Raw genomic sequence first — 22,432 nt, 5'->3', positions numbered from 1 at the left:
TTTTCATACAAATGATAAAATATTAATTCTACTCTACTGCTTTTTAGATATATTCCCTTAACTCAATAACGTTTGCTACTATTATATATATTCCAAAATAGTTTCTATTTCTATTACTTTTTATATTGAGTCATTTTAATTCTAAAGTTTAGAGTCTTATTATAAAGTCAACCTAACCTAACCTAACCTAACCTAACGTCCAAAACCTTATTCTTAATTTAATTTAATTTAATTCTGAAGTTAAGTCAATTGTTAACTTTAAAGTCTTATTTTGAGGTCAATATAATTATTATAAGTCCTATTCTAAAGACAATCGAATTTTCGAGTTTCATTCTAACGTCAGTTTAATATGTAAAGTACTTCACTGTAGTACCCATACTGTACCGAATGTAAATCGGAGATCTGCGACAACAAACCGCATTTTAAGGAAATAAACACCATATCCCTGGAAGAGCTCAAGACTGCACCTAAATGTGCTTCGATGATTAGATAGGTATCCCTAAGTTTTGAATATACTACGTAAATCAAGTAATGTAATTTAAAACAGCGAAAACTTTGAAAAGAAAAGTATGATAACGTTTCAAACACCTTATTCTGATTTGTTTTTTATCGCGCTAACGTTCAACCACTTACCATTATTAAGTTGTTTAAACTTTTACTTGGAACGGCCTCACTCACAACCCTCAAGTCGGTTCTGAAAGAAAAATATAACATTAACAAAGCTATAAACCATAAAATTTATCGTCACTATGTCTTAAAAATATTAAGTTAAGTGACAAATGGAATATAAGTTAGTTTTAATTGTATATGTTACGTCCCAAGCCCGATCTTGTACGGAGTCGAGCTTCGTACAATGAATTTGAACGAAGTCCGATCTGCACAAGCCATTTTGTACGAAGCCGAGATTGGCGGACTTCGGACAGAGATGATTGTACGAAGTCGACTCTGTACAACGCTGGTTGTACGGAGTCGGAGCATCGATACTCACTCGGTAATGAGCGCGCTATTAAGATGTTAGTAAACACAAACGTAGTTATTGTGGTTGAAAGTATGTTCTCCGGCTAGTTGGCTACCATCTATTGTTAGGTTAGGTTGTGTGTACTACTTCGGAATAACGCGCTCATTACCGAGTGAGTATCGATGCTCCGACTCCGTACAACCAGCGTTGTACAGAGTCGACTTCGTACAATCATCTCTGTCCGAAGTCCGCCAATCTCGGCTTCGTACAAAATGGCTTGTACAGATCGGACTTCGAACAAATTCATTGCACGAAGCTCGACTTCGTACAAGATCGGGCTTGGGACGTAACATATACATAAAAAGTGTAATGAATTATTTTTGTAAATAATTTGTTTGGAACTGATAAAATATTCAAATGTCAAAGTAAATTTAAAATACTCTCCACTTTCGAGCTGTCATCTGACCAAATGTTTTCTGTATATTACGAAAAGCTGTGTAAATATTTTCAAAATACGAGTAACGTTCCATTCTTTACAGTGTTAAATAAAGAAAAGGATAAATTTTTTAAATAAATAATAATACGACGATGTATTGATATCTAGTTAGCGTAGACCAGTTCCATGCATAAACAAAATATTGCGTTAACATAGCAATGAACAATAACTTAGTAGAAGTGTTTGTGTTAAGTTTGACACCGAAATTGTGAAAATCTAAAAATTGGAGTATCGAGCCATTATCAAGTATCTACATGTATTTAAAAGGGTTAAGAGGTTAGCAGATTTACGAAGATATGCTTAATATCTTTGGTGATCAATATCCTTCGTATAAGACCGTGAAAAATTGTACTGCAAGTTTCAAAAGCGGTGAATTCCATTGAATATGATGACCGATCTGGAAGGCCAGTTTCTGTGTCAGTTCCCGAAAATATCGATGCAGTTCATGACATGATTTTATCAGACGGTCGAATTAGGCAAAACGGATATCTGAAGCACTGAACATTTCATACGAACGCGTTCATCATATAGTTCACGTCAATTTGGACACGAGAAAAATTGTTGCAAAATGGATCCATCTCCAAATGTTTGAATGTTGACCAAAAGTGTGTAAGGGTAGAAGCATCGCCTTCGATCTGTGCTCGATTTGAAAACGATGTAGACTTCTTAGACCGAATTGTTACTATGGGTGAGACTTGGGTACATTTCTACGATCCAGAAATAAAGCAACAATCGATGAAATGGCAATACTCTGGTTCTCCTAAGAAGTTTCTTGTCCAAAAATCAGCTGGAAAAGTTCTTGCTTCAGTTTTTAGGGATTGCCATGGAGTAATCATGATTGATTTTTTGGATAAGGGTAGAACAATAACTGGAGATTACTATTCGACATTGCTGACCACTTTATGGAAAAAAATTAAAGAGAAAAGACGCGGAAAGCTATCCAAAGGTGTTTTGTTTTTATAGGACAACGGCCCTGCACACAACTCTCATGTTGCCCTGCATAAAATTCGTGATTTATGGTTTAAATTACTAACTTTTCTTTCAACGAGGAGGTAATAAAAGCTGTGGAGGTCTGGTTTCCAAAGAAACCTTTTTTTTAAAGGTCTAGAGACGTTTCTGTAATAAATGTATCCAATTAAGAGGAGAATAAAATATTTTGACATTGAAATTTTATTTGGTTCTATAGTAGGCTAAGAATTTTTCAATATATTCTCGTATTTTCACTGAAACCAAACAATTACAATGCCAGATTTTTAGCAAATATAATATTTCATTCAATGAACCCGACAGCTTTGATAGAATGTTGGGGTTTTCTCCACAAATACTCATATCGGGACAACCGTACTCTTCAGACCTATCCGTTAATATTATAAAAGTATCCAGTTTACCTTTCGATTGTAACATTAACACACGAGTTTGTATTGAAAGCTGATCCTGGATACGCCATCGACGAAACGCCTCAGAACTTGTATCTATCCGGCATACCTCAACGTGAAATAACTACAGTGCTGGCTTCAGATCAAAACGGACATGCAATCAACTTTTGAGGAGTTCTTAGTACTTTAATCCTGGTAATTAGAGCTAGAAGCCGATGGGTTTAATAGTAGATAATAAGAAGCAATCGACAACACATTCTTCGCCATTAGTACAGAAACAGTCCAATCGAAAGCATCTTACATTCGTAAACAAATTATTTCTACCAAGCTTTGACCTCGTCTAAATGAATTTATATCCATATAATCTGTTTCTATTTTAGTTTTACCACAAATATTAGGATGTATGCTATTAATACTGAAATACCTGTAGCGAAACAAAAATACACTCTCAATCGACTTTCAGCATGCGATCAACCAATAAAAAAATTAAAATGCTCATCTAATAAAATTTGGAATTTCATTACCTTAATTATGATAGCCCTTTGTAATAATAATTAAACACCATACACATATAACAAAATTCGACTGAATACGTCGACCGTTTGTGTAGAGGCGGATATTTTCATTAATTAGAGCAAATTAATTTGGTCCAAATGAATACATTATGACAAAAAAAAATGTATTTAAAAATAAACTGACCGTATAGTTTTCAATTACTGAAATAAATTTACTCGATAGTTGGAGTTATCACAATCTTTTTTCCATTTTGCTTAGTGGGTGTTTGTTTGCGAGTGTGCAAGTGAAGCCTGTAGAGCAGAGAGGAGTATTAGCGCTCCTCTAAATACTGGAAGATTGTCACGAATGAGAATTCTCATTGAGCGAAAGAAGAACGTACACAATAATGAAAGAGTTGATTGTGCAGAATATTTAGAACTGCTCCAAATGTCCAACCAAATTTGACAAACTTATATTTTAATCCAGCAAACTCACAAGCTTTTGCGAAAATAATATGGTTTTAGCGAGATGAACCACCATCCCATTACCAAATCAATGTACGGGTAGTATTCGTTTCAAATTTTCCATATCGGTGGACAGGAACGCGCGGATCGATATAATGGTCAGCACGATCTCCTGATATAACACCATTAGATATTTCTGAAACAGTTTACGATGAATGTTGAAAATTGTACATGATTTATCTCTACAATTTCCTGAAGATTCCAAAAAATAAATAGGATTTGTATTGCAAATTGGAGTTGGTATAGACCACTGTCACATGACACACTCTATATAATTTTTTTTTCGAAAAAATGCGCATTCAAAAATATAAATTGACGTGTTTACGCCCTCTTTCATTTATTAACGAATTTATACCCTTTGGCTGTTCCACCGCGTATGTTCTAGACGATGAAAATATAGTGATATCATTCAAGTTCCTAATTGAGTTATCGATCTTCCAACAGCCTTACCTCGTGACGCTTTTTTTACTGAATGAAGAGAAGAGCTTAGTCCCTTCGACATATTGCTCATTCATGTGAACAATATTTGCAAAATCCAAATTCATTGTACGCTGAGAATCCGGAGATAAATCATAGACAGACTTAATGCTCTATTCGAAAGCATTTCATACTCATAAGAGAGAGAGTGCATCTTAAACAAAGCGAAATTCAAATTATTCGCAAATCTTTGATGACTGCGAATGTTAAATACTACATGAATGCCTCGTTCATTTCCCTCTAAATCGTTAGTTGATACTCTGAATCTCAAAATGCCGTTTAGCGTTCAAGGGCTTAACAACTCACTTCAGACAGCCCTTAATCTTTGTCCTTATCCGATGGATTTACTTAGTCAAATTGATAGTGGTAGACATAAAAGGAAATATAATGTTGACTCATTATACGAGGGGTTATAAAAAAGGTAACAAATCGAATAATATAGACAGAAAAGTGACTTTTTTACGTAATCAATCTATACAGGCAGAAAAAACTTGTTTAATCCGTTTTAGCAAGTGATATTCCTTTTCAAAGAGCCAGGTCTTTCCATCACTATGCGGGAGAAGCTTTTCTCAGTCAGTGGGTACCAAATCTGGTCTTTGTTTTTTAACTCAAACCGTTACAACAATTTCTACGATGGTTTGGAATATGTCCGACCTTTTCAGTCAGATGATCATGCATATTCTTCTTAAATAAAGATCTGCATCGACAGTCTGGTCACGCTCCATGCTAACGATCAAAATAATAGTACATGAATCACAGGATTCATTCAGGAATCACATATATCCTGGGATTAAACTAACACTTGCCATCAGAATGATAAGGATTTGTTTTCTTCGGAAAACGCAATGATTTGTCAATTCGTGCTTTGTTTATTTTTGTTGGTTAGTCATTCCCTGTCGTGTTGAGTGTCGAAAAAGCAATCAAAGTTGTCTGCTCATTGCTTATTCGCGATAAATTTCTATTATTTCCAACTGTGAACATCAGTTGTTAACATATACCTTGTCCTAAATAATCCTATCATGTCATTTTTTCATCCTGATCCAGGGCCGGATTAAGCTAGGGGATTGGGGGGGGGCTATAGCCCCGGGCCCCAGGTCCAAGAGTGCTCCATCATTTGGAAATCATTCTGTACTTTTTGATGTGTTGATACCACAAATCTAACGTATTGATATTATTTTGTGAATTTTTCCGGGTTTTCGAACTCCTTAATGGGGTCCCGTCATTATTTTACCCCCGGGCCTTATAAATCTTAATCCGGCCCTGTCTTGATCTGTATGGAAACTTTCAACGTATCTAAGTATCTCGTCTCCACTATAATATGGAAACCCATTTCTCCAAAAATGTTGTGACCTTTTATATGATCATCAGCCGTACTTAAAAGTATTTGTTTTTTAATTGAAATTGAAATAAAAACGGTTTAACAATTTTAATTTCAGATATTTCTTTCGAAAAACTAATAAAATGAAAAACTACAATCAGACATATATACCCACAGGATAACTCAACAAAAAATGGATGCATTTTGTTATCTTCTTAGCACACAGTCTTTTTGTTATAACATTAGTAAGTTTTGAAAAATCATAAAGTAAATTTTTAAATTGTACACACACCCACTACTATTGCTAAATGGACAAGTTGTTCATGTAACTTTTTGGAATACATTTTCATTAATTCAGGATGTATGTAAGATTCGCGTGTTATCTAGCTATAATATTCATTTTGCAATAAGTACGCAGAGGAAGTGACACATAAAAAGACACCTTGATTCTTGGAAAAAGATCTAGACATATAGATATTTGTATAAGCGGACATTGGCGTACATAAAAGTTATTCCAAATAATTTTTCATGTATACGTATGTATATACGTACTAAAGCCACGTACAATTACATAAAAAATAAATCAAATTGAAGATTTTTCAGTATTTGAATTGCCTCGTGTCGGTGAATCAGGCTAAAATTCTTTTTTTTAACATTATAGTACACGATAATGCAGATATAGTGACAAGAACAAAAAACAATATTGAATCAAATAAAACTAGTATTAACCGAAAGTATTGCCTACATTTCAATGTAGATAGCTATGTAGTAAAGTTTTAAATGAACCAACAGTATCAATATTTCAACATCACACTCTTCTTTTAATGATTTTTTTCATCTTTGGATAACTCTTAATTATTTAAATATACTGATAATGCTATGTGCACCAGTCTACAACCACCGCTCGAGTGAGTAATGTATTCGTTTTCCGAAAAGTTTATGGATTTTATGTTTTACTAAAAATTTCATGCAATGTGGGTGCCGAAATTGCATACAGTTCATGGGGACAGCTTTTACATTTCTGTCTAAAACAGAAACGGTGATTCGTAACTGGAAAAGAGACATAAGTATTTACGTCAATTACAAGAAACAGTCAATGAAGTGATTGTCAAATATTGGCAAACCTCATAACCAGGGTCTGTGCACTGGAATAGGTTAAGTTCAGGACGATTTTCAACGCCATCTCTGTGACTGGTTCACATCTAAAAGCTTACTTTTTGGTATTTTATTTTTGAATGTTTGTTAATCTGTATTCTGAAACTAAGTTGCCATCATGTATCGAGAAACAACCTAAGATTATTGGATGAACAACGTCCATCTTGTAAAGGTGTTTGATATTGTTTGTTTCCATACTCAATAAGAGTAAACGAGTACACGAATAAGCAAGCGAAAAGGTGAGAGTAATATTTACTATTTATCAACATAAAAATATCAAGTTCATATTTAAATGAAAATAACTCTTTTCTTCCTAACTTCATTAATTTGTATTTAAGAAATCATTTTGAATAGTTAAATATGTTGAATGATTTTATGTTTTTGGAGGATTTGACAGACATTTCCTCAATATTTTGTTCAGATTATAAGGATTATGTAAATATGTTTGTAAATATTAGTTTTAACATATACATCTTCCATTACATAGGTATAATTAATAAAATTTTGAAAGGCAAAGATCAACAATATAAAGACTATGATGTTGTGATGAATATGGATTATGTTAAATATAAGGAAAGCTGCAAGAAAGACAACGGTAAGCATTAATTATCCATGGTTATAAAATCAGTTTTTTGTATACCATTGTATGCACCATGTACAAACAGAAACATTTTTTAAACACGCCAACATCTCACTGTTGACAGTCCTAAGCCTGCTAAAGTGTGTAGGAAATTTTTTTGTTTGTGGATATAGTTATAAAATGTCAAAAACAAAATAAAAATTATAATAATCATCCTGTATTTCAATATTCCATCTACCTATATCTTATATAAACCATTTAATTGTGAAATTTAGATGGTTGGACCTGGTTGTCACATAAATTGTAAATGAAACCAAAATATTTTACAAAATACTTCATTTAAATAGCATTTTAATTTCAGGTATTTATATTTTCTTGTAAGCAACAATATTTGAATTTGAAATGTTAGCAAAATGAAAGTATTTTGCATAATACTTTTTAAAATTACTCGAGCTATTTTCAAATTTCCCGCGAAATTGTGAATCAATTTTCAAATATCCCGCGCAAGTCAATTTTCAAACGTCCGCGCATCTACAGCGTTAGCATGGATATGAACCTTAGATCAAATCTTTGATTATAGAAATCTTTTTTTCTTGTCTAAGGATCAAATGATTAACTGGTACGGAGCCAGTCGGAGAGATGTCGCTAGGACCGAATTTTGTCGTCAAATTTTTATACAGAGTGGCAGATCTATCCATGTATATAATCTTTGCTCATAACCTCAGACTGTTTAATTAAGTAAAGTGTGCATTCTGATTGATTCTCTCCAACTTAGTGTCTCTGAGCTTAAGAAAGCAGTTCAAAACAAGCACAAAGTTAGTGTTCAAAATTTTTCACGATTCTGCTCGACTCCATGCGTCACACTCCTTAATTCATTTAAGTGTAAGGTTTTTTCCTCAGCTCCGATTTTGCATCTAGTAACTCTCCGATGGGTGCCGGGAAACACTAGATGGAGGGAAATGAAATATCGTACAGACTTACAAAGGTAGGAGCCTTGTCGAAAGGCTGCTACCTAATTGGACACCTGATGATGCTAGGTTAAGTAGAAGATACAACGTACAAATTCTCGTACGCAGAAGACGTTATCTCTGTCCACATTTTCCTAAAGTGCGACCACCGAACTCTCTATCATTACACCTGGAGGCGTTGAAAAAGAAATTGACAGCTAGATTCACACATCCTAAATTTACTGAAATGAGAGTAATAAATCAGTTATAAACACTGGGCGTTCCCTAGTGTCATAGCAAGAAAAGGGGACACAATAGAACCTATGAGTCAAAGTACACCCATATATACATACTTGAATTTAGTGATTTTGACTCATTTTTAAAGATTAGTTGTGGGTATGTGTCATTGAGAAGTTAAGATACACGTGGCAGAATATAAGAAATTTCGAAGCTGCTTCACCGCCACGATAAGTTCCTAAATTTATTTATTACTGAATAGCCGTCGTATGAATTTAATTAATTATACAGGGAGCTATTTAAATTAATACCATTTAATAAACAAGTATGTTATTGGTATTAGGTTTTTGTGAAGGAATTTGTAGAAGAAGTGCGAGGGAATTTCGGAGGGAGTTTCCTAATCGCGTGGTTTCTTGAAAGACGGGCTCAAGAAACAGGAAAGTTTTATAGTGTTAATCGAGAACGTCCTGTTCTAATGAATGTGTGAGATAAAACATTTATTTTGGATACCATTGACGAGATATTGGCACTAAAATTGTATCTAGACAGAGTGGCATATCAAGATTATCTGTACACATGGAGTCGCGAAGAAATTATTTTTCAAAATTTTGGGCTACATATAACTCCTCAAGGATGCAACTTGATATAAAAGTAAATTATAGTTCTTCCAATATAAATTGCACATTATAAAAACCCTTGCCGACAATTTTGTTAGATCTACCACAGGCGTAGATACCTCATTTTATGAATTCATTATTTTTATAAATACTTTTATATCTTATGAGAGAAAGAATTCGTTAAAAGGCACATTATTGTAGTCCTACTTGGAACTTGGAAAAAAATCATTATTATACCTCGTTAACTTGCTATAACTGAATATTAAAATATAAAACGTAAATAGACGAGTAAAATGTACCTGCCCGTAAGGGAGTTTGGTTTAAACAGGGTACCAGACGTGAACTGAGTCTTTTTTGTAGACCATTCGTTTTTTTTTGGAAATCGAAATTTCAAAACAAAACCATAAAGGAAAATAAATTATTTGCAAATAAAACAGTGGCCCAAACAGCGATAGATAGATAAATTGGATTTATTAGAACTTAGGTAGTCTTTTATCAAACGTCATCGAACGATCCTTGACGATTTTGGTATTTATTCATTTTTTGTGTTTAAACCACATCCTGACAAATCTTGACGCATGTATGACACTATATTACTTCTAATGTCGCAGCCCTGTTCTCCTTATATAAACAATAAATTGTCCTACGTATGAAATCTTGAGTAGCTTTGTCAACTGATTTCAGTTTTTCGATTCTGTGAATGATCCACGGTAACCCCCTTTCGTGAATACTTGATGAATGGAAAATTTATTTACTCTAGTTAATTCGCCAATTCTTATTGTGATTGCATTATCAAATTATTGAATATTTTCCTTTTTTAAACATTCGATTATATTCAAAATACTTTCTGTGTTTGTATATCTAAATTTTTATTATCAAATTTATATCTGTCTTTATTTTCACTACACTGTGCAATTTCATTGTCTTCATTCGCCCATGGTCTAAAGCTGCTTATCGCAGACTTTTTGGTTGAAATATTTCGAAGAAATTGTGTACATTGGCCTTCCGACAGCTTCGGCCAATAGAAATACATTTATGTTTACGATTCGATGTTTCCATTGGTAAACAGTGGAGATGATGAGTCCACATGGACTGACGGTTTGTTAGATGTTTACCTAATTTTATAAGGAGAATAAACATTATTTTTCATTTCTTAATTTGTACGAGCGCCGTGCGTATTTATGAAATATTGATTGTTCCTTGCACAACTGTCTTCTGGAATTGATATTGGAAGAACTATACCCCCAATCATCATATTTTGATTTCCTCTATACGTCCCCGTTCTGAGTCGGTTTGATGCGGGAGAATAATAAAAGATTTGTGTTATGTTTGTTTCGAACTTTTTTTGTATTTTAAAAAAAATTAATTTAAACAATAAAACACAATACATAACAAAAACTAGATAAAGAAAATCTTGTCTTATAACATTTTTTCCGATCATATCAAAAGGAGAGTTTGTCAACATTGCATAATATCATTAAATCTATTGTAAGGTAGATGGTGCAATTGATATATAAACTCCGCTTGCTTTGATGAAGTATGTACAAGTATAATATACTAATGTAGCTATAAACTATGATAAATATTTGTTTTTGGAATATTTCACATTATGACTAATTATGATTAATTACCAAGTTTTATATTTCCGCAAGTATGACTTTAACCTATAATAATGTTTATTATTTTGTAACAACGTTGCCAAGTTTTATGATTTGTCAAACATTTAATTAATATAAAATAGTTAGACAATCAATAGGTGCCTTACACGCGTCAAAAACATTTTAATTACTAAAGATAACTTTTATGTCAGCAAGAATATATTTGAAAACCTTTATTGTATATGTCAGTTAGTTCTCAATCTCTAAATTGTTAAATTAAAGTTACTACAGTAAAGAAAGATTACTTTTCATACTAGAGAATCATTGGTCCATATACATAAGATAATAATTATATTTTTAGTATTATATTTACCTCAATTTTCTATTTGAAAAATGAAAATGTTTCCCTACATTAATCCAAACGAAAAAAGACACAGTACTCTTCTACAGTCACTATACTATTACTACTACTACTATCATCATTCATAAAAAATCCACTTAAAACTTCAATCAGTCACAAAGAATAATTAAAGACATACTTATGTCAACAACTCACCACATCTAGAATGGTCTTTTTATGTTTCCCATTTCACTTCATTAATTTAAACCCATTTACAAGTCATGGTGGTTCTCTGGAGCGGCAGATGTTCTATCTTCAGATTTTTATAGCACTCAGAGTTTATCTAACAGTCGACACAATTTAGTTACGTGCACTTAACTTGTTTGGTGTTGCGTGAAATCGCTAAGTTACAAAATTTCGGAAATATCGCATTAGGCAGCAGCATGACAGTGATGGTTTTCGATATTTTCGTTGCAAGAAAACTTCAGGCACGGATATCTTTAATATCTCGGTGAATATACCACTATTTGATTTTGACACACCCCCACTATGGGCCTTTCAAACTAACCCCTCGATTATTGATTTTACCCTAACTCGCGGGGTAGGTTCTTGCGCCGGCATACGCAGACGCTTTCGCGAAATTAAAGGCAGATGCGGCTCTAGCTTAGCTACTAGAGATTCACGAAAAATTGAGGAGATACTAATTTGAGTAGAACGCAGTCGATTGAATCGGTCTATTTGCTATTAAATTTGTCAAAAATAAATTTCTATCTATACTAGTTGCACTCAAAATTATTCCATAATGTACCGACTAATTTATGTTAAAAAGTTATCGAGGTTTGGGAGGAGTAAAAAATAACACAAGGCTATACTTGGTATACTCGGTTAAACATCACGTTAGTTTAGCGTTATCAATATCGTATAATCCATTTATCCAGGTCTCAGATGCTGTTTTACCAATAATTGGTTGATTTCCAATACAACTTTTAAACGGAGGGATCTACTTTTAGGAGAGGGCTTAGCTGGAGAGGGGAAAGATGTATAGTAAGAAAATAATCAAAAATGATTGTTGTTCACGTTATTATTTATCTAATTTTCATTTAAAAGTTTCCACAGATTTTGAAAGCTGTAAGTGTTATTTGTCTAAATCCAAAAAATACTAGACCTTAGATACTTAAACTTAGAAATATAATTTTTTACTGGAGCTGCATGTGTCCAAAAATTTCGAAAATATGAAATAATTAAAACCATGCCTCATATAACGTTATATTAAAATTTCGCGTAGATTCCAAAAATTTAATAGAAACTATAGCATTCCGTTTAAAACAACGATGTTTGGGTCCACTTCCGGTATACTCGGAAGTTTCAGAAAACTGACATTATTTTAGCTGAAACGAGTAATATTTCGGAAAACTCAAGCAAGCAAATTTTCAAAATACTAGTCGCAGTACTTTCCCATATACATATCGATATCAGCTCGTCGTGAAGGACCCTGTACATGGCGTATCATATCGTATATAAAATAATAGAACAACTAATATCAGAACCGAAAATTCAAGGTATCCCAAATCACTATTGTGGACATGACTTGTCTAAATTAAATAGATTAAACGAGATTGCACTTCTACTCAAACTATTCATTTTCGCAAAAAAATCTCAAGAACTAACTAACCTTAATAAAAGTTGATCTAATTTTTCATGTAGAATTCAAAAATGTTCTTTTTTAAGTAGCGTAACGAATCTATTTTCTTGTTAGGTTATGTTCATTTTAGCTTAGATTAGATAAATTAGGCTAGATTTGCTTTAGACATTATGTTAGATTTTCTTTATCGTATGTTAGGTTATCTAAACTGGCCGCAAACTTAGGAAAATATATTTTTCATTAAATGCGATAAGTTTCTATAAACAAAAGTATTGGTGTTTAATTTATTCCACAAATCCAGTTCAACAGTCAATCATCAACATCTAGTTATGTTATCCCAAAATTGCTTAATTAGTATCTTTTTATCAAGTATTTTCACCAAAATATATATTTGAGGGTAAATCGTAGATTTGCTTTTTTTTGTATAATTTCATTATAATTTTGATATATGTAAATTAATCTAATGAATTATCTAAAGACTCTGAATATATGTATTAATTGGAAACAAGGATTAAACATTTTGCATTTTGAAATTTAACTTAATAGTTTCGTGGAGGGTGGAGCCGGTCCTGTCAAAAATTCGCCTTTATAGAGGAAAGGTAAAATCGCCATATATTATTTGTTACTGTTTTTTTTTTATTTTTTCAATATATTGGTTGTGAGAAATGCTTGAAATAGTTGTGAGATGAGTTCAAATAAAAAGAGAAGATTTGAGATTATAACATGTGATGCATCTTTTCATACCGCAAGTCTTTGGAAGATTCTTTGCCAAAGGCGGAACATGCATAACAAATGAGAGAGACAGCTGAAGAATAATAAATTTGAGTAAGTAGATTCTTCGAGTTGATTACTAAACATTCTGTTAACTTATAAAATAAAGAAAAGAAAATAAGAATACAAACGAGAAGTGGGTTGCCTACATCTTCATATCTCATGTAAATAAAATCGATTACTTTCATTCATAAAATTGAGTTGATATTTGAATAGAAAATTTTTTCGATAACTTGAATTTTTTATAAAATATTTTTAATAAAAACGAACATAATTATCTAGCTCTAAATATATTTTCCAGTTTAATTATTAGTTTCGTACAAACGAGATGTGGGTTGTCTACATTTCTTTTTTTGGTATTTTATGTTAATTATGGTAAATGACCACAATTTGTCAATGTAGTTGTGCTACGTTTTCACTATGAAGGAGTATGTCATATGAGTGTCCAGTTGTATACGATAAATAACAGTTCAACAACCTTCCAAAATGGCGCCGGTGTAGATAAAGGTATGAATGTAGCAATTGTAGAGGAATGTATACAGAGTTAAAAAGTTTGGGACCATTTTTGACTCAATCGGTTTATTATTGAAAATTTCAACGACTTTTGTCTCCTCACCTCTACCGTCCATAGTTTTTACAACTTTCTATGAGTTTTAAGAAGAAACTACAACTAATGATATATGGATCGATTTTATAACTTCAAGTGATTGTAATATATTCGAATAAGATGTTTTTAGCATGTTTTCACTCATATATTAAATTAAATCTTGATTCTGGTTTAACCGACGCCTCTGGTGGTTGTTATTAGTGGCGATGAATTCACTACTTCACCTTGACAGCAGACCCGGAGTAGCCCATTCAGTTTATTATAAATTATCTGCAAGATATATTTTTTATGGTCAGCGTTAATTTCATCAAAAATTTTGTCAGGAATGTTATGTCATGTTATGGTAATTTCGAAATTATATTACATTTGACGATATGCAATTAAAATTCATATCTTAATTATTTACTTTATTTCTGTGTTTAGTATTTCGAAGCGATGAGGCATCAGATTGGACAAAATCTATCGTTAGAGATTTATAACAAGCAAATTTTGGAGTACTGTGAATGAAAATAGGTTAGTTGTCCCCATGATGTTATCGATTTAGGTACAAATAGATCCCGAATTTGAATGAATTAGCTATAAATGAATTTATCGATTTTCTATATATGTATTTATAATGACAATGTTTTGGCTAGGCTATGAACTCATCATCGAGGTAGGTTATTAATTTTGAAATTGTTTAATAAAATTTCTGCGCTTCATTGTATGTAAACATGATAATTAATCTTGATAAAAGTCAAATAAGTGGCAAATTCACGGATATCCAATATTATATAAAAATGACTTATGCGATGACTCAAAAACGTGTTATATATAAATAGATAACGCCAATTGGATTTAGTTAATAGTAGAACATCACGAATAAAACCAAAAAGGACACGAATCCAACCAGCAATCACTTCATAAATTAACTTCCGTTTCGCTTTATGTAATTAATATGGAGTGAATCGAGACAACCTTGCCTGACTCTTCGTAATAAATTCTGCAAAAGCCAATTAAGCATATAATTAAGAAAATCGAGTATATAAATTTCTACATCCTCCTAGTTATTATAAGCCCCGCTCGGATTTGCTTCGATTTTGAACGACGCGGTAGCGAAACCTGATTATAATAAGGGCAGCATATTCCGCATAAGCAATAAAAAATTAATGGGAGAAGAGTTATTACGGTAATTATCATGAAAATATGACGAGGTCCAATATGTTAATGAATTTAACTTAATTCTAAGTAAATGCTTATTCTCGAAATTTCGTCAGTGACAGCGATTAAGAAAAATTTAACGTTTCAATAAAGATGACGATCGTTATGATTCCGATAATGTTTATTTCTATTCAATAAAGACAATCCCACCATCATATTGTGTATATCACTCCAAATCAAGTTTCTTCATGTCATGTCGAATTCAGTGATAGTATTAAGGCGTGGAAGACAATGGAAAAATACCACGTTATTACTTTCCAAGTGCGGATGGAATGACGTCTGGACCATGATGAAGATAAGCTTTATAAATACGTTTTTCCAATTCCTTTTTAAAGGCATTTCTGCGTAGATACCAGCGCCTTAATGGTAAAATTTGAGACAAGCCAGTACAGTGAGTTTGTACAAAACATATTTTTATTAATTAGTCTGTTGTTCGTTGGTGCATTAAAACGCAGTAAAACAACTGGATTTCTTTACGAATGGAGCCTTCCAGAAATGCCATGCAGTCAATTGGTATAATTATATTACTAGTCAAGGTACTTTTAAGTTATTTTTGTTTTTTTTTTGAATAAGTTTACGTTCTCAACTTTAAAATACCTTCATCTATCGATAAATCCCTTTCTAAATTTGGTTCCTAAATAAATCTTTTTTTCTAGTAAATATTATTTATTTTTATCATGAATAACGGTGAAAATTAGTTATAATGTGAGATGCATTTCAAGAAATAACTCAAATTTCATGGAGTCGAACGAGAACTGAAAAACTAAAAGAATAGACCAAGAATTGAACAATAAATTAGAAGCATCCTTTCAACTTTAAAAATAGTAAAATATTTGTTATTTGTATACGACGGACCGATTTTGTTTTTAATTTTTTTCTCTACCTCTGACTTTTCGATTCCAAAAGAAACTGCGATTTCTGTAAGTAAATCGTGCCTTTTGTTTTTGTACTCTTCATTTGTAGAGTCCCAGAGTTGAGGGCGGTCTCTGTACATATCAATAAAATTTAATGTTTGTTCTTCTGTGAAATTCATTTTGATAAAACAATTAACTTTGGTAAAACACAATTATAGAATCACTTCTCCCCTTGCGCACACAGGTTTTAACAAAACTAATGATTTAAAACTTTATTATCACGCTCAACAGGTCCAAACTTGGCAATTATTTCCATTCGACTGAAAATAAAAATGCACTTCATTCGGGTTACATTCGACTCGACAAATGTCGATCGACAGCGACAGTCGACATAGTGTGGACGCGGCTTTAGAGTTATGTTCTAATGAATCGACTAAGACTAACATATTTTCATCTTTACATTTAACGTCAATTTATAAATTTTTACGCTGGCGCTTTCGTTCTCATCAATATAAATAAAACAGATTAGGGTGATTTATAAACATGAACGTCCACGCTCGCGTTCCTACGCCTAGCTTACGTGAAGTCGAACGTAACGACAACGCGGACGTATATAAATCCACCTTTAGTCTGCTTTAGAGAGATCCCGTCTTATATTTGAAGGTGGAGGATGCAACCCCCACTTGTTAAATCATTCGTAAATGAGCTAACGGTGTAGCATTTCTGTTGTCAGAGGGCGTATCGCGAATAGACAATCCGATTTTACAGCATGTTTAGTAAGACCACACTAAACTTCACTTCATAAACACTTCGAGAATATTCTATAACTGTTTAATCATATAGGACAAGTATAAGTTACAAGGAAAAGAAGAATAATATAACCAAGTGAACAATTTACCTACTTACACTGTTGTTGTTGGTGTTTATTAAAAAGTCATAATGGACCGTTTATATGAAATTGGGAGAATTGGGTTTTCTTACCACCAATATTGAGAAATTTTAAAGCCTTTTTGTAGTCGGAATCTATACAGTCTCCAACTTAAAGGCTCCCATACACTACGGGTAAACACGACAATCAAATTGCCGCTTTAAACACAGATACACTGTCGGAAAAGAACGTCTGCAGATGTGTGTGTTTCACGATGAACCGCAAGGACATAATTGCAGTAGAGTGACAAAAAACAGTGTACAAATAAAATTAGAGTTGTTTAAATTGATTGGACTAATAAGCGATTTTTGTTGCACCTACAACTAAAATATAATATTGCTTTGGTTTTCTCTTGGCATCTCTTGATCTGTAAGTAAGAGCAAATACTTGAAATACCACAAATGTGGCGTGTAAATATCATCCAACCCTGCTCCAGATTTGTGTGATATTTTTACTTTTTTTATTTCTTTTCTAAAAGATCCTCTTAGTGAGTCAATCTTTTTTTTGAACATTATTTTTTGAAGCTTCTGGATCTATTTCTCGCAACTTGTTGATCATAATTTCATACGCTTTGTGTTTTTTATTCTGTCGGAATATTCTGAAGATTTTATTTTCCATATACGTTTCCACATTCTTGTATCGGCCATTTTGCAGAACGACGTATTTGAATGAATACCACAGTGCATCATAATCTCATGAGCAGAACTTTGCTCAACAAGTTAGTAAGGATACAAAAAAGGAACAAATGCCAAATAAAAATTAGGACAATATGATAGAAATTAATTCAATTTAATAAGCTAACTTGGCTAATATGTATATTATGTCGGGGGTGGAATCATCGACACTATCAAAAGATACCCTCTTAATAGATATGGGACAAATGGAGAAATAAGGAATACCACGATTAACGAAGTCTGTATATTTTTCCTTGCCATGAGATATGATGTTGTATTGATCATCCAGGATAAGTCTGGTGAAAAAATCATCAAATTTCTTTAATTTCTTATACCTTTTGATATATTACTGCATATAAATGTTCTTGATTTTAGGTCTCTAAATTATTAAAAAAACTAATTTTAAAACCGGAGTTAATAAGTCTAATCTTAACCCAAATCTTACAAGATCTACTATGAAATGGTTAAAAAGTTTAACCAAAAATGTAAATAAGAAAGCCCTTAAAAATCAAAGTTAATAAAATCTTGCTAGCAATTTTCGAAACAATTTCAGACTTTCACATTTAAACTTCACTCTGTATATCTGCATATCTTGTTATCTTTTATTTTGAGAATTAAATGAATAGGATACAAATAAAGGAATTTAAATGTATGCCTTTAAATTAATTGAGTTCAACTGTTTCTATATTAAACTGCCTTCGTCGTTGAATAAAAAATTATAATGGTTTCCTATTGAATCGAACTTTTTATGAGGATGCCATTTGCCGATAAATAATATTCTCTCCAGTGTAAAACCAGCAGGAACTCATCCGTAAATTATTATGCGTATGTGGTATGATAAAGCGACTACGTCATTTATCGCCCAAGGAAAATATGTTAATTAGGTGTAATATGCAGAATGGGCAGCGTTATTGTTATTATGTCCTTTTGAAGTAAACGTAATGATGAAAACATAAGTGCAAAAGGAGTAGAACGTTTATTATTATTAGTGCAGTGTTCAAGCATTAAAACAGTTCATTTAAATTAACAATTATAGTACGAAAACTAGAACGAACAAAAGGATATTTAAAAAATTTTTCATCATTATCAAGAATGGAATTTTTAATACTTATGTAAAGATTTCTATAAGAATCTTCAAATTACCTAGCTCGACAAGGCATCGTCATTACAATCATGCGCAAGGGATACTTTCCAATAAATGTTCATTGTTTTTAAATCCAGGTTCTTGTGGTTCACCGGCGCATACTGTTTGTGTAATGCAAACTTCAGATTTACGACTCAAGTTCCTTTATTGTTTTCAATATAGACTTTTCGTAATCGGAAAATCTTGTATTTACCCATGTCATTCCATCCAATTCTTTAGATTGATCCAAGTAGGTAGATCATTGTTATTTAGATCCTTCCTGAACGTTTGTAGTATGGCGCAAACTGGCCGCTAGTTTATCATTTAGTCTCCCTAAGATTTTAATCAGACTTGCTTCTTCCCATAGTTGATGGGAACTAGACATTCTCGATAATAGTCGTCTAAAATGACTTAGAAATCACTTTTTATTATCTTTTTCACAAAATGAAATAAGAATTAATTGGGATCAACGTGTACATTTCTCTACAGCTTCATCTGACACCTAGCGTTAGAAGTTTAAAATGATTTAAACTCTTCTTAGAAGTACAATGAATGAAACTATGCCCCCGAGATGCTATCGATTTAGGAACAAATAATTCAGCAGATCCCAAATTGCATTGAATTAGTTATCAATAAATTTGTCCCGAAAAACGACAATGCTTTGGCGAGGCCGAGTACTCATCATCAGGGTGAGTTTTCTCATTTTTTTAAATAATATTCTTTAATTTGCTGAGGCAGATTCACGGTTTTGTGGCGCAAATAAAAAAGCCTTAGGTCTGGCGCCCAATTTTTTGACCTTACGTTGTGTACCCCAAAAATATTAAGTTGCTGCTACAACTAGAAATTTTCCTTTACTATATTTATATTTTAAATTATAGGAAAATTTTTTATAAACTTAAATCAAAATTATGCTTTTTTTGACTCTAGACTTGCTGGAAATATTTTCTATAAATTTTCTACTAGAGGGACTAAAATCCATATTTAAAAAACATGATTATTTCACGTTTTTTATTTCAAATAATTTCCTTCATTATTGTTTTCTTGAAATTACACACCTGAAGTATAAAAAGGTGTTTGGTGAGAAAGATTAATAATTGTGGATGAGGTCGTTTAATATGGTTAAATATTTTGTAGAAATCTGCTGAAAATGTTGTTAAATATAACATAGTTGATTCCATATTTTGTATTAATCTACTCCAAACTAGAGGAACTTTATGTTAATAAATTAATTTGCGATCAATTTATACTCAATAGAAATATATAATTAAAATTTTTTGAAAACTTTTTTTAAGAAGAAGAAATCACTTTTACTTACAAGGTATCGTCACGTTTCAATTTGCTTCTACTATCGACTGCAACGCTGTGGCGTATAGGCGAAACGATGATATTTTCTGAAATAATTAATAAATATACATATTTTTCTATAATTGTTTATATTCACGCTGAAATTATGATCTTTAGTAAATAATCTTTCATCAGTACCACAATATTTCCAATACTTTTTCCTCATTAAATGTGATGGATCCAGTTACAACTACATTCCAAGTTTCAGCTTTGAAGTGCCACCAAATACTATAAGAAAATCACTCACTGGTATTGTTCGTGTCAGGGTATTGAGGCATATTGTTCCTACGATATTGCATGCGAAACTGAAAACAGCTTGTTCCGAGAGCGAAAGACCTTCGAATCCCTAGAAAGAACAGTACAGACTGCTTATATTTCTTCATTTACTTCATTCGTCAATAAGAGGTGGATGGAATTATGTCAAAATGCATCAGATCAACTTCTCCTCTAACCCTAATTCAGTAAACAGTTTTCTGAATACCTCACCAATAACTGATTCAGTTCTATCGCCAGTACTTATATATTCAAATGGTATTGGTTTTGTACCTGTAGGTCATATTTTCCAAGAAAACATTGTGTGGCAGCCATTAAACTCCAAATTAACCTCTATGTTAAATACTTAAAAGCATTATTGTTGTAAGATATTCGGGACCTAACCTAAATCGGACTTTTATGCCAAAGTAGGTGAGAACAGAAAGAGGAAAACTCGTAGTTCAGAAGAGCATTTGAAGTTACCACAGATAAGCCCAAAAGGTCATTCTAAAATCTTTTCAGTGAAGAAATAAATAAAGAATCCAGCATTGAAAGAAAATTGTACGGTATAAGTAAGGAGGTAAACTGAGAAGGGGAACAAATCACCTAAATACATATGATTCGAAACCACTACCGGCGGATGGTGAACCGAATTATACGATGTAAATTACGTGAGTTAACTTTCTTGAAAAAATGCTTCCCGAACATAATTACTACTCACCATGATATTTAGCTCGTAGATACGTCAAACTACTGATTATCCTCGCTCTGTGCGATGATTTTTTCACTCCCAACTCCTTGATATCCTGCTCAGACATCTCCAGCAGATCTTCCACTCCCTGATAGGTCTTGAACAATTCTTGGTACTCCTCGAGTTCGAGTTCTCGCAACCAAACGGATACATCTTTGTGTTTTTTAGCTGGCTGGAAGGCGTTTTCTTTCCTTAAACGAGATTTATTTGAACGTAACGGAAGGGAGCCAAATTTGCTCCAGGTTAGATCTGAAAATTAACAATGATTTTAACTATATTAATTTGAATTATAGGATTGGATAATTATGATTTATTCATATATTCAAACAAGTATCTATTGTAAAAATTTGTAAATTTTGAGTGCATACATAGTAAATAATCCATATAGATAATATCAACTCTTAACATTCTAATGACATATTTTACGTGTCAGTCCTACAACTTTACATTTTACTAATGTTTGTTTGGCATAATAGATTCTTGGACTTGTATAAGTCGTGTTGGTCTTGCAACGTAATGATTGTCTTGGACTTCCAGGTCCAGTCTTGGTCGTGGTCTTGCACCAAGATTCTTGCAAGTTTTGTACTTTTTAGGTACATTTTTATGACAAACAAGTTTACCTTCATTTTCTGAAGACGATAACTTGGTTATCGAAACGTGCGTCAAACAGTATAATTGTGAGTGTTGGTGTAGTGGAAGTGTGAATAGTGTGTTCAGTATGTGTTCAAAGATGCAACTGTCTTTTATATGTTTTTCTGAGATTAATTATATAACTATTGGCCACTTTTTCATAAGTTTCAAAAATTATTGTCATGGTAAGATAGTGATTTGAAGGAAGAAAAAGGAAAAATTTAGTCTTAAAAATAATCAGCTTAGAACTTGATAAAAAGTTTTCAAACCGGGGCCCGAAATCCATAAACAAAATCTTTTGTGGATACCACTTTTGTTAAAAAAAAGCAGTAATCAAATTATACAGTGTAGGACAAAACAAGGATGATTTTTGAACTAACATTTTTACAAATAATGTTTTTGGTTTTATAATTGTAAAAAATGAGGAAAGATCAATTTTTTATAATGAATTATAAATTTGTTATTAATTCATTATCAAAGTAGAATACATGAAGCAAATAAATACAACGTTTTCTATTGAACCATTTTTTTCTCGTAT

At 32.4% G+C, this 22,432-nt stretch overlaps 1 protein-coding gene across 5 annotated transcripts in view; it reads right to left on the bottom strand.

Annotated features, from left to right (window-relative positions):
• Positions 1–22,432, bottom strand: part of LOC130445310 (breast cancer anti-estrogen resistance protein 3 homolog) — a 65,003-nt gene that overhangs the window by 17,046 nt on the left and 25,525 nt on the right. For 4 of the 5 annotated variants that reach the window (XM_056780877.1, XM_056780883.1, XM_056780900.1 and 1 more), the window contains 3 exons: positions 21,235–21,513; positions 20,233–20,308; positions 634–694 (listed from right to left, as the gene is read on the bottom strand). In XM_056780877.1, the coding sequence (XP_056636855.1) occupies positions 634–694; positions 20,233–20,308; positions 21,235–21,513 (416 nt within the window). Of the gene's footprint in view, positions 1–633; positions 695–11,334; positions 11,643–20,232; positions 20,309–21,234; positions 21,514–22,432 lie in introns of those variants that run through there. The other variant, XM_056780907.1, reaches the window with a different exon arrangement.

This window comes from Diorhabda sublineata, chromosome 1, assembly GCF_026230105.1.
Source record: "Diorhabda sublineata isolate icDioSubl1.1 chromosome 1, icDioSubl1.1, whole genome shotgun sequence".
In the NCBI taxonomy this organism is placed as follows: Eukaryota; Metazoa; Arthropoda; class Insecta; order Coleoptera; family Chrysomelidae; genus Diorhabda; species Diorhabda sublineata.
Note: the sequence above shows the minus strand (reverse complement) of the source record. Positions and strands in the feature narration are given on the sequence as shown.